At 38.1% G+C, this 14,017-nt stretch overlaps 1 protein-coding gene across 2 annotated transcripts in view; it reads right to left on the bottom strand.

The window, feature by feature from the left end:
• The window catches only part of LOC126262331 (histone-lysine N-trimethyltransferase SMYD5), a 78,832-nt gene that overhangs the window by 19,842 nt on the left and 44,973 nt on the right, over positions 1–14,017 (bottom strand). For both annotated transcript variants that reach the window (XM_049958890.1, XM_049958899.1), the window contains exons 6-8: positions 9,714–9,822; positions 7,988–8,116; positions 431–608 (exon numbers count right to left, since the gene is read on the bottom strand). In XM_049958890.1, the coding sequence (XP_049814847.1) occupies positions 431–608; positions 7,988–8,116; positions 9,714–9,822 (416 nt within the window). The remainder of the gene's footprint in view (positions 1–430; positions 609–7,987; positions 8,117–9,713; positions 9,823–14,017) is intronic.

The raw sequence follows: 14,017 nt of genomic DNA, 5'->3' as shown, positions 1-14,017 counted from the left end.
ACATGGTCTATAAGATTTTTTACTACCTCAAGTTAATGTGTAATGTTAAATCTGGCAGTTTGTTGTTGTTTTCAAAGCCTTAATGTTTCTCACCTATCCTGGCACAGCATAGTATCATAGTTTTGCCTTCTTATATGAGCAGGCCTGTAAACACAAGCATATTTGGGATCTCCCATTGCCAATAAAACACAGCACTAATAAATTTGAAGTGCTGCAGGCTAATAAATTTGATGTAGTGCAGGCAATAAAAACCAAGTGCTGAAAGGATCACTTCACTACCACAACAATCAAAAGGTATACTAGAGAAGTGAAATTATAGAGCATCAATAATTATGGCACTAAGCAATATCTTAATAAGGAATCTTGAAAGAAATTACCCGATTATAATACTGAGCTGGGTTCTAAAATGATTAAAATTAAAAATGCTTACCATCATCAAGATTTGTATAGAGTTCATCAATGAAAGTATCAAGGTTGTCCCTTTCTTCTTCAGAAATATCCAGCATGCCAGTATTCTTAACCCATTCAGTAAGAGGACTTGTACCAACTCCCTGGCTATTTGTCCCCACAAGTGCAAACAATGATCGAAAGCCTTCTGGTGTAAACCACTGTGGTGCATGAAAAGACGAACTGATTTCAGTATTTAATTTTTGTTCTTAATGACATCTGTGTAAATATGAAACATACAAGGAAAGGAACAACTGTTATTTAGTTAAATTAATATTCTTCATAATGACTGCATACATTACCATGTACTTTGAAGGAGAAAGAGGTTTTCTCATGGATTTTCCATTTTAAACATTGAATCAAGTTTTACACACATGTACAATACGGAAAGTTCTGGCCGCTAGTCACCATACAGAGGAGGCATTGAGTTGCAGATAGGCACAATGGAAAAGAATGCTAGAAATATTTCAGCTTTCAGGCAAGTCATTCTTCAGAAAGACACACACACACACACACACACACACACACACACACACACACAGCAACTGCCTCCAGGTGCTAAGGCCCAGCTGCATTCTTTTTCATTGTGCCTGTCTGTGACTTGATGCCTCTTCTTTGTGGGGAGTAACAATCTATCCTTTCCATATTGTTGTTATTCTCTTCTGGACTTTTAGATTTAAAAATAAAATAATCAAAAGTGCATCTGAATATTATTTGAGGCTGCAGAGGAATACCCAATTACTCATTGGCTAATAAAGCAACCTCAACAAGTAGTAAAGCAATCCCAACAAGTAGTAACAAATAAATTTCTAGTTTCCAGCTTACAGATCTGTAAAAATAGTTCCCTAACCCTTTCCCTCCACATTTTTACTCATACCCCTCGTTTCTGTCTAGACTATCTTTTCTGTTATTAATTTACTGATTGCCTATAGCACAACCTAACTACTTCAAAGGTGAATGTTAGCTGTTTGAGGCTTGGAAACACAAATTTGCATTCAACAAACTTATATATAAAATGTTTTTCCACATTTTCCAGCCGTTAGACTAGTTTTCATGTTTTTCTAATGGAATGAATCCACAACAATGGGGAGTGCCCAGTGATGTAGGCCCATTAACTAATATAATTTTGACAACAACAATCATACGGAATGTAGCTGTGTAAGAAATGAGTGAAGTTTTGTACACTCTAATGGGAAAAAAGACGCACCATGAAGAATTATCCAAACAGGATGGAAATCAGTAGGTGTGATGTACAAGTACAGACAAACAAATGATTACAGTTTCAGAAAAATTAGGTGATTTATTCAAGAGAATGAACTTCACAAACTGAGCAAGTCAGTAACACATCGGTTCACTTTTCGCCCCTATGCAAACTTGGCTTGGAACTGATCAATAGAGTTGTTGCAAATCCTCTTGAGGGATACTGTGACAACTTCTGTCCAATGAGCACATTAGATCATTAAAATCCCGAGCTGGCTGGAGGGCTCTGCTGCCCATAATCCTCCACAGGTCTCATTTGAGGAGAAATCTGGTGACCTTACTGGCCAAAATAGGATTTGGCAAGTCTGAAGACAAACAGTAGAATCTCTCACTGTCTGCATTATCTTGCTGAAATGTAAGCCCAGGATGGCTTGCCATGAAGGGCAAGAAAAAGGGGCATAGAATACATTGATGAACTACTGTGCTGTAAGGGTGCTTGAACTACAGGTGACAGTCAGGTCCGTATCCCACTGCTGTATGGGACATCTCCAGATGTGTTCGCTGGCCATTGGAACTCAGTTCAAAATGGGACTCATCACTGAAGACAACTGTACTCCAGTCAATGAGATTCCAGGCTGAATGTGTCCAACACTGGCAAATGGGCTTGTTGGTGTACAGTGGCAAATGGTAGATGGCACAAGGGGTGCTATGAGCTTAGCCCCCCTTTCTGTGAGCCACCTATTAATGGTCCTTGTGGTCACTGAAGCACAAGTTGCACATCCAATCAGTGGTAATGACAAATTCGTGGCTCTGAGTGCCTCTCTGACAACTCCTCAGTCCTCGTATTGTGTTGTCTCTGTAGGTTGATGGCTTCCTTCTTGATGCTGTGTTCGGCTATGGTTCACCCATTCCTGCCAAAACTGTTGAATAGTGGCATTTATCCTGTTCAAATGTTGAGCGAATTGCCAATTACTCCAACCAGCTTCTTTGACCCCAATTACATCACGTCCCTCTCAAATCCTGATGTCTGGGTATATTGCTCATGTGTCTTATTTGCAAGGTGCAGTTACTGTCCAACTGTGTATATGGAATGAAATTTGCAAAGACTTTATGCCCTGATATCAATATGTCCACTGTTTACTATCCTTGCCTGCTATGCGCTAAAACTGCACTTTAGCATCACACATTCATCCATCAGCCAACAGTACAGAATTTTACATTTTCCGTTGATATGTTTATAAATATCGATTTGTTGCCACTTTGCATAGCTCCTTTGTGGTGCATCTTTCTTTTGTCTTATAGTGTATTAGAATCTATTAAAATGGTGACCTATCAAATCTCAATGAAATATTGTAAGTAAAGAAACAATATTTACAATGCACACATGAATGTAAACATTGAAGGAATGTACTCTCAAAAAGGTGTGTTTTGAGGCAACATTTTGTTGGCTGGCATGTCGCAGAAGGGACACCATTCATGTCAGTGTGTTGCCCCATTAACATTAGCATCATGGGCGCTATAGTTTTGACTTTATGCACTAGGAGTGCATAAAGTGACGAGCCGGCCTGCAAGTTAAGTAAGTATATTAATCAGTCCCGCAGGTCACCAAAGACTGCCCATGCCTGTCCTAAAGAATCAAACTCCCATGTACAAGACAGCCTCAAATGTCTTATTACTTTACGTATGAGTTAATATGTAAGAAAAAGCTCACAAAGGGTCTGAAATCATTCTTGAAGTTTGCTGAAAGTGGCTAAGTGTTCTCAATATGAAACACTGGATGAATATATTCTGGGTAATTTTCACTCTATTTTAAGCGAAAGCTAGTTTTTTTACACACCTCAATGTTTACGACATAATCTCTCCTGAACGATATGTCATAGAATGCTATAATTTTGCAGCGACATTCAGTGGTATTGAGCATACTGTCTGCAGACTATGTCACACGTAAAATTGGTAGTAAAGAAATAATAAACTGCTGTATGTCTGATGCTGAGGTTTTACTGCATGAACAGCAAAAATATAGTAAGGGGTAAATTTACTTCTTTCACCACTTCAGTGAGAAAACATTTCATAAAGGTTTGAGATTGTGTGCAAAGTTTGCTGGAAGTTGCCAAGTGCTCTCACCCTCAAATGTGAGATGAATAAAATCTGGCCATTTCCGTTCCATCAGTTATGCTGCCTGAAGACAAACAAACAGTTTCTAAGTGTAATATTTGCCTTATTGTGTTAAACATTTAACGTAACAGTATGATCAGGGTATACGAGAATTCTAAATTTGGTCAAAATTATGTGAATTATTGAAAATAAAATTTTCATTGCCCCTGGAAGGCATTAAATACACAAACCGAAACAGTTAAGAAACATTAGCTGTTTCCACTCCAGTGTTGGATATCACCTAAAATAATGATTTTCCACTGTGGCTCCAATACCTGTTAATATCCAACATGCTCTATTTGTTCCTTTTTCACCTGCTCTGGTATCACAGGTAGTTCAACACATTTGATCTCACAGTACTGATAGAACAGATAAAAAAATCTACTCACCAAGTGGCAGCAGGACACGCACGTAGGTTACACTTATGCAAGCTTTTGGAGCCAGTGGCTCCTTCTTCCAGCAGAAGGGAAATGAATAGGGGTGAAGGAAAAGGACTGGAGAGATTTAGCAAAAGGGGAAGATTTCAGAAAAGTCACCCAGAACTGTGGGGCAGGGGAGGCTTACCGAACGGGATAAGGAGGAAACATTGATTGTTGGGGAGAAGGCTCCAGACAAGATTTGGAAACCTCTGAACTTTTAAGGTAGAAGACGATGTAATATGCAAGACAGACATTACTTTTAAAACATCGTGCACAAATTAACATGAGTCAAAAGTTAAGTGCATTGCACATAACAGATGTGGGAGGGGGACAGCAAAAAATAGACAGGTCAGAAAATGAAAGATGTAGAAAACTAACCCACCTCGCCTTAATTTACATTAATTTTTGACACTCTACATTTCTTCACAGTAACTACTCCATTTTAGTTTTCTTCATCTTTCATTTTCTGACCTGTCTATTTTTCACCATCCCCCTCCCACCTTTGTTAAGCACAATGCACTTAACTTTTGAGTCTTATTAATTCATGCACGTGTTTCAGCAGTAATCTCTGTCTTGCATATTATCCTGTCTTCCACTTTTTAACTCTCAGGTTTTCAAATCTCGTACGGTGCAGTCCCCAACAATCAGTCTTTCCATCTCATCCTGTCTGCTAAGTCTTCCATGATCCATGGTTCTGGGTGACTTTTCTGAAATCAACCCTTCCTAAACCTCTCAGTCCTTTTCCTTCACCCCTCTTCCTTCCCCTTCAGCTGGAAGGAGGAGCCACTGGCTCCAAAAGCTCACATAAGTGTAACTTTTTTTTATGTGCATAATCTTCCACCGCTTGCTTGTTGAGTAAATTTTTTTATCTATCCAATTACATAGTATTGAGTGAACAATAGATACAACAAGTAGTCAGCTCTGTTTAGAAAAGGTACATACTTACAATTGTGCAAGTGATCGTGTGCTTTTCACACAGTTTTTACTTGTGTGAAGATGGCAAGCAGAAGGAGTATAAATTAGAATGGTACTTTGGAATGGCTCCTGGAGGATACAGGGAATGAAGGAGAGTTTACTGATGAAAAGTAGTAACAAGAATTCCTTCCTCTATGCAGTGATAAAAGAGTCCCAGTGACTCTGAAGTTGCTGCTGTTGATCAAAGTAAAAATAATGTACTGTCTATTGCATATAGCTGGTAGCTTTATCATGATGGTGACAGTCTGACAGCCGGCCGCGGTGGTCTCGCGGTTCTAGGCGCGCAGTCCGGAACCGTGCGACTGCTACGGTCGCAGGTTCGAATCCTGCCTCGGGCATGGATGTTTGTGATGTCCTTAGGTTAGTTAGGTTTAAGTAGTTCTAAGTTCTAGGGGACTAATGACCACAGCAGTTGAGTCCCATAGTGCTCAGAGCCATTTGAACCATTTGACAGTCTGACAACTGGAATCCACAGTTCTTCAAATAGCTTTGCCAACAACAGAACTTGGACAGTCACAGTTCTTTTCCATTCTTGCTTTATTTGTGAAATTGTGACTGCAACAAATGTGTACAAGGCAGAAAAAAAATCAGAAGGTGACTTCACTATCATCATCATTATCATCATCATCATCATCATCATCTACAGTTTCCAGCTGCTGGACAGGTCTGTTTGGAACATAAGCCTCTCAGTGGTTTTCTATCTTCTCACCATCTCTCTGTCTCCAGCTTGATCCAGTCTTCTCCTTCCTTTTGCAAGCAGTCCATCTCTATTTCAGCTACATGTCCTTGGTCTTCCTCTTGGTCTTTTCTCCATTCTCTTTAATTTATCTTCCTGGTGATCCTTTCTCATCCATTTACTCCTTGTCCACTTCATGGGAGACAGGCAATAGTTGAGGTAACAGACTGTAGAGTGGCAGTACAGTGCATGTGCTCTGGGATCACTATAGGAGATGTGAAGGTCCTGCAGGAACTCTAAAAAGTGATGGCCAATGGAATTCTCTGATGAAGCTACGATAGGCCCAGCAAGCCAGTACTGGATAATCTCTTTTCTTTCAGAAACAGAAGGCGACTTCACTATCAAAATATACAATATGGTACTCATAACAATGTGAGCCATGAGATTAAAGCATTTCTAAATGTAACACAGAATATGACTGAATTCAAAGATGAAATTAGGATGGGTATTCTACCAATGATTGGTTAGACAGAATCCCCATTCTTTGAGGGTGTTCTCTCTCATTTCTGATTTTTCCAAACATTCTAGATGCTGTATTTGTTCTCATCAGTTAAATCCCAAGGTAACGTATGCACAAGATGCAGCAAAGTGAAGATTGTTAGTGAATATATTGATAATATATATAAAGAATTTTTGCATCACATGGCATGTGGCTACCGATATGAGCACAGAAGATTTCATTTATAGGTTTTGGTTAAAGTTAAAGAAGCCTCTGATTCAGAAAACAGCTGGCATTTTCTCATATTCTATATTATGGTAAGATGAAAATTTGTCCTGATTTGCAGTTTATGTCTCTAATACGAATTCATTTGGCACAAACTCTGCAAGCTTGCACTGGTGATTCGGGCTTTTACATCTACACTGGCTAGTTCCATACAATCTCTCAGTTTAGGGAACTGCATAAAACAAAAAGACATATGACAGCAACAATTATGCCACAGACGAAAGATTTTCCAACTGATTTGAAAAAGAAGAAACTTAAGCAATATGAACTGTGCGCAAGTAAGTCCAATGTGTAAATGGCATGTCTATCTTTCCATCCAAAATGTTCATGACAGTGCTATGTACACTCTATTGTTCTCAGCACAGTTGATCGCTGATTGTGAAAGGAAACAGCCAGTTCAGTTTGAAAAGCAAACAAGGTTTGTGAAAGGATTTAAACTGAATTCATAAGATCATGAAAAAATAGTTTTTCTGGTTTACTGTTGTCATTACAAACAGCTACAATCTTTTTTCATCTGATAAGAAGGAAGAAGAAGCATGTAAGCAATGATATGAACAGAAATTCAAGAAAAAGGAGCAAATTTTTCTTTGGTACCGAGGAGAGGCTGTATGAGAAGATGGCTTTCAAAATGACAAATGAAAATAAAACAAAGTGGATTGGTGGTTAGCAGCTTCCACTGTGAGTCATATAAGGTCAACTTCATCCTGATTCAAGAAGTAACACATGGGAAGTAATAAAATTATAAACAGCCGACCAGTTGCAATGGATAAAGAATTCTTTACCTAGGTTTCGACAAATATAAATATAAATTTGTCTTCTTCAGAAGGTGGCAATTTTACATTAGTAAGGACTAATGTACCATCGCCGTTTTTACAAATGTCGGCACAGATCCATTTGTCAAAAATGAAATATAGCTCTATAATTAGGGTTTGTCACGTAAATATAAATTAGTACATGGATCTTGCAGAGCTCACAACCGAGTCTGTTGTACTGTATTTACCCCATAGCAAACAATAAAATATTAGGATGAACTCATATTTGTGCCTTTCTTATTTAAAACTACCCGTTCTTTACAGGGGATCAGTAACTATTTCTCAGCAAAATAAATATCCGCACAGGAGAACACTGTTGACAGCATAACTAGGAGTGGAAAGCATTAACAAACTGGAGCAAAGGATACCTCCAACTGATTGGCAATAAGATCCCAAGCAAAATATTGTAGCAGTACACATCAGTGAGAGACAGGAGCAAGGGCCCATCAACAGACTCAATATTGCATTAAATGTCAGGGCTAAGTTTTACATGCATAACACCAATTTACAAGATACACACCTGTTCACAACACGGATCATACAAAGCTTCAGTGAACATCCCTCGCAAAGTTTCCAGTTGCTCTTTATACTCATCACCAAGTAACTTGTGAGCAATTTCCTCTTCATCATTCACTGTGCGATGGCAAAACTGAAAATAAATATTGATATATAATTAAGCTAAAAAGTAGAAAATGTATGTTTCTTTGACTGCAGACACTACAAGTTAATCATTATTAAAGGTCTCATTTTAGCAATGTCGAAAAGACAATTTAAACAATTACTGACAACAAACTGATTTGTATATGTTTTATTCCTTCATCATAACTGAGGTTTCTCATGAAGCAAGTGTTTGATACTTTGATGAGACATATGTTTTTATTTTACCACAGATCTGGCAAACTTCCACACTGAAATCACTAAAAGTTTTGCAAGTAATTCTTGTCTGTTGCCACATTCTTATATGAAATTAAGATATGACTTTATATAAAGGTTGATTGATGAGTGTTGAGAGAATTCTGGGAAAATTTGGTAATACAGTCTCATTTATGACAAAAGAGGCTACATATTTTACTATATACCCCATTCACAATGAATACTAAATAACAGAAACACTAGGCATGTCTGCTGTGGTTTCTTAGACCTTTCCTGCACCCACCTACAGTAGTTTGACAAAATAAAAACTAATTCAGGGTCCTAGGGAGTCCTACAGAAACCTCTGCTTGCAACTGAGAATGCAATCCAGTATTGTGCCACCAATTCCCTCTATAACAATAGTAGGAACTCCTCGATAGAGCAACATGTAAAATAAGGGAAAGGCAACCACTCACCTACAGCGGATTGATTTGTGGCACGTAGAAAAACATAACAGAAAGCAATACTCACACTAGCTTTGAGCCTTTGCTATTTTTCTAAACACACACACACACACACAGAGAGAGAGAGAGAGAGAGAGCGGGGGGGGGGGGGGGGGGGGGGGGAGGAAGATGAGGCAGTGGGAAACAGGTTAGTGTTTAAACCAGGGGGATTGTAAGAGTGCAGGATATGCTGGAGAGGATTCCCACCTACTTAGTACAGAGAAAGGTGCTGGAAATGAGTAACCAAATGGTCAATATAGTAAAGTAACTGTTGAAATTGTATGTGTTGTGGTGTACAACATTTTCAGCAAATGGATGGTCAAGTTTGCTGTTTGCCACAGTTTGGCAGTGGCCATTCATGTGATGGCCAGATGGTTACCTCTCTCTCTCTCTCTCTCTCTTTCTCTTTCCCCTCCCTGTCTCCCTCTTAATTTCCACCTTCCTCTTCTTTCTCCCCTCCTTCTCTCGATATCTCTTACATGTTCTACTCTCTGTACTCTTTTCACTTTGTTGTGCAGTTGCTGAGACATCTGTCTACAGATCTGCCTCACATTATCCAGCTATCCCCCCCTCCTTGCTTCACACATCCTCCCCTAACCCTCCCCAACTCCTTCTGCCTGGACAACTGCTCTCAGCAATCAATTATCAGTTTAACCGCAAGAGTATGCATTTGGGTGTCTGTGTGGCAGTGTGTGTGAATGTGTGCACTTTTAGCAGATAAAGGGCAAGAGCTTGAAAGCTAGAGTGAATACTGTTTTCTGTTACTTGTTTCTATGCAACATACATCAGAGTTGATGTATAATTACATACACACTATACTGCTTTTACCACTGCACAACTGCCACTTCTAACAAATTTCACAGATTGTAAACATTTTTAAAGAGATCTCACCTGCAAAAAGAGATTTAGAGCACCTTCCTTATCTTTTGCTTGACGCACAGTAGCCACCATTTGAGCAAGAAGCATTATAGATGCTGTCTCTGGAGGATAGTGATACTGCCTGAAGAAGATAAATACTCATTAAAACAAATAATTATGACATGGGTTTTAATAACATGCATATTTAAAAATCAGGTTATTATATCAGCTTGTTCAGTACACAAATAGTATGGATTGTTAACAAAGATTCTAAATGGCACATTGTTATTCTCCTTTATTTGGCAATTTCACCTCATTTTGTGTGCAGAGACATTTACAACATACATCCCCAAAAACCAACAGGCATCGTGCAAGATGCTACTCATCTCGTGCCCCCTTTTTTTAGGATGGTGCCTAAAACTTACTTTCTCTAAATGTATCTTTCTCCACACAAATAGTATAACACACTTCCAAGTATGTAGGATGATCTTCTCCAATTATTTTATCACCTTGAGAAAATAAAATTTCACTTTTGTATAACTGTTATTTCCTGAAGTCTATGCAGTTTATTTAGAAGTACTCAAGTAAAGATCTGTGTTCTGCAAGGTATTTGATGATGTTACCTACCAGGGTATTTGGCACATTATAGCCACATCTTTCACAATAAAGTCTTATGAAGTGAGACAACATCATCGTTTGTCGAGAAAAGCAGTGGAATATGAAAAAAATCATAAGGCACCCTCTGTTTTACAGTACCTCAGCTGGGTTCAAATTTGTTTCCTCTTTGTCAAAACTGGAGATATAGCAGTACTATTAACAAAATTTTTCTTTTACTTTACTTAGAAAATGATTATTGTCTGAGAGTTTACTTTGAAACACTTATGCTGCATACATTAATTATATGTCATATAGTGGCTGCACCTTCGCCACTGTATTACTGAAATGTGGTCTCATCCTGTAGTTCACATTTCGGAAACTTGTTTGCTAATGTGTTTCATGTTACTGATCATATTAGCACTCACAAATATTTTTCGCTGCTAATAAATCAATTATGTTGTGGGGCAACATTTATGACAGGCCTTTGAACAGAAGCAAAATATCTGCCTATGACAGAGTTACTCTCTCAGTGCTTGAAATTTTCAAGGGCCAGAAAGAAACTGAAGCCAAGATATGGGAGAACAGAACTTCCAGTGAATAAGAATGAGGTTTTCCAGTGTCTCCTTGCCGGATCCAGAGAGTCCTCAGTCATTAGTTTCATAAATATCACCATGCCATATTTCAATAAGTGCAGACCTCGTGATAGTCAACTCTGAATGGCAGCTTCTTTCCACTAAAATGATTGATAGGCATTATGGAGTGATGAAGATATCTGAAAATTGTAATTAGTAGGATTATCAAAGCAGAAGCTTTGTATTCATGATATAATGAAGTTCTTACATTTAAAATGAATGTGACTAACTTCCTCCTCATGGGTTTAAATAAATTTCTGATCATTAACTTTGTAACAGTCATATTTCCTCTAGCATTTCAAGTTAAAAATACACTTGTCACAAAGTAGCCCCACCCACAGGGACAAGATAAATTTATATGTGATATTACAGATAGTGATTTGAGCAACACATGCACAAATGTGGAACAACAGTTACTTTAGCAATGGACTCACTACAGTGACAATGATAAAATTCTGTCAAGATTAATCCTATTTTACATTACTCCTAAAACAATGTTACTTACAAGTTACTAAGTGCTATTGTTTTGTGCAGCAATATTCAGAAATCTATTTATATTTTAACAAATTCATTTGAGTTTTAGTAATTAACTCAGTCTCTTTGTTTCTAGTTCTGCAGGTGCATATTATATAACAACTTTGGAACATCCATGTTCAAAAATTTTGTTTTTATTGTCTTACAGCAAAATATTTTGATGTACATTTCCTACTGTTCACAGCTATGATTAATAAATGTTTTTCATATTTCTGATTGATCACTAATATTCTCATTTTTGTACTGCAGAGGTATAGCATGAGCTCTACCATCTTTATAGACTGACCGAGGACATTCTGGATAACACTTTTTTATCTCTAGTGAAACTCTGAAACTGTACTGTGATACTACTTCTAATAATTATTATGTAACTTAACACATAGTGGAGATGCTGCATCACAGATAGGCACAACAAAAATTCCTTCCTGGATTTTCCATTGTTTGATATTATATAACTTAATTTCCTTCCACAAGATGCCGTTTGTTATCAAACAAGCTGCTTATCAAAATATTATATTTCTACTTGTGATATAATTGGAAAGAGCTTTCAAAGAAAATGGTGAAGATTAATAGAAAAGTACTATATTTGTAAAGTATCTCTTTTAATTTTGTAAGTATCAGTGCTGCAAGTGGACCCATAACTCTAGACCTTTTTTTTCTCTCCAGCAACATTACTCTTATTTGATTTCTACAATCTGAGTATTTTTTCCCCAATTATCTGACAAACCATTTAGGCTACCCATTTTCATCATAGTGTGCCCCTCGCAACTGAGGAACAATGTATAAAGATATAATCTTTGGTGGTGCATAGATTGGTGCGTAAGTTCATAGCATTTTTGCTTTGCATGTTGGTATTCTGGTTGCTAAGTGTTATTAATTATCATTTTTTGTTTGTAGTTCACTGTCGCTGTTTGAGTTTACATATTGTCATTTGGAGATAGTAAGTGGAGCTGTGGACACTAGAAAAATGGAGTGGCAAGTGGAGAAATTGGAAAATTTCCAACATATTCTTCTGTTTGAGTTCAGTAGGAGGGTGACAGCAGCGGAGGCAGCCAGAAAAATTTGCACCGTTGGACAGAGCGCAGCAAGAAAATGAGTTTTTCATTTTAAGAAGGATTATTTTGACATTAGTGACTCTCCGCCTTCAGGAAGACCTTCAGGGTTTGATGAGGTTCGTTTAAACGCTTTAATCCACAATGATCAAAATCAGTGTACTTGAGAACTGGTGAATATAATTAACTGTGACATGCAATGGATAAGGTTCAAAAATCGGTGTATGGGTACAGCATGCTCTAAGACAAAACCACAAAAATCTCAGGAGGTGGCCGTATGTGCATCTCTGCTTGCTTGTCATCAATTGGCTCAAGAACAACATTTACCATTCCTATCCCATAGCATTACTGGTGATTAGAAATGGTTTCTTTATGCTAATGTAAGACAAAGAAAGGAATGGGAGAAGCTCAAACAAAGCTGCAACTCCCCATGCAAAGAACTGCACGCATCCACAAAAGCTCTGTATCTAGTGGGACAGCAGTGGTGTGGTATACTACAAACTGCTTCTCTAAAGTGTAACCATCACTGCTGACATTTGTTGTCAACAGCTGAGATGTCTTGCAGATGCAATCAAAGAACAACAACCAGGAAGACTGCGTGAAGTGATGCTACTCCATGGTAATGCCAGCCCACTTTCTGCTAGACTGACACAAAACACTATACAAGAGCTGGGTTGTGAAAGCACATCCAAAATTAACTTCTCCTGCAAAATTCAAAAGTATGAGACATGCTTAATGTTAGATAAACAACAACAGAAATTCCCGGACAGAAAAATATATATTACAATGGAAAGGCAACCACTTACCTTTATAGGACTGGTTCACTGCTCACAGAAACATGTAATAGAAAACAGCTAACACTAGCTTCAAAGCTCTTGCTCTTTTTGTAGTAAGAGTACACATATTCACAAATACAGACACCAAGATATACACTCTCGTGATAGCAATGAGACTCGTCATTACTGCAAGCGTGTAAGTTTGGATGTCTGTGTGGTTGCATGTGTAAATGTGTGTAATATTACTACAAAAACAGCAAGAGCTCACAAGCTAGTGTTAACTATTTTCTATTATGCTCTTCTGTGTACAACACACCAATCTTCTATAGGTAAATGGTTGCCTTTGTCTTATTTTACATAGTAATGTAAAATATGTGACAAAATGACATACTTGTGGTATAGATCATGTTGCAGTGTAGCACTATACTTAGGTGTGGGATTTGAATGTGTTAGAGCTCTAAGCCTGACAGTGCTTTGAGCTATGTCTTCAGTTTGTTGCCTCTTTCCAGTGCTTTGAGTAGTGCTATGAAGGCAAGTTCTTTCCTCCACAGTGGTGTTCAATGTGGGATAGTACATCTGCCAGGTCCATTCTGCTCACCATCAACATGTTGAACGTATGTAGTGAACTGCACAGAGAAATCTAGATGGTGCAGCTAGTATGGGCATGCTTTTCCTGATTTCTGATGGAAGGTGAACACAACTGGCTTATGGTCTTTAATGGTGAAGTGCCTACCTTCACACATATG

The sequence above is a fragment of the Schistocerca nitens genome, chromosome 1 (genome assembly GCF_023898315.1).
Source record: "Schistocerca nitens isolate TAMUIC-IGC-003100 chromosome 1, iqSchNite1.1, whole genome shotgun sequence".
Taxonomy (NCBI): Eukaryota; Metazoa; Arthropoda; class Insecta; order Orthoptera; family Acrididae; genus Schistocerca; species Schistocerca nitens.
The sequence above is the reverse complement of the archived record's forward strand: the minus strand, read 5'-3'. Positions and strand labels throughout refer to the sequence as shown.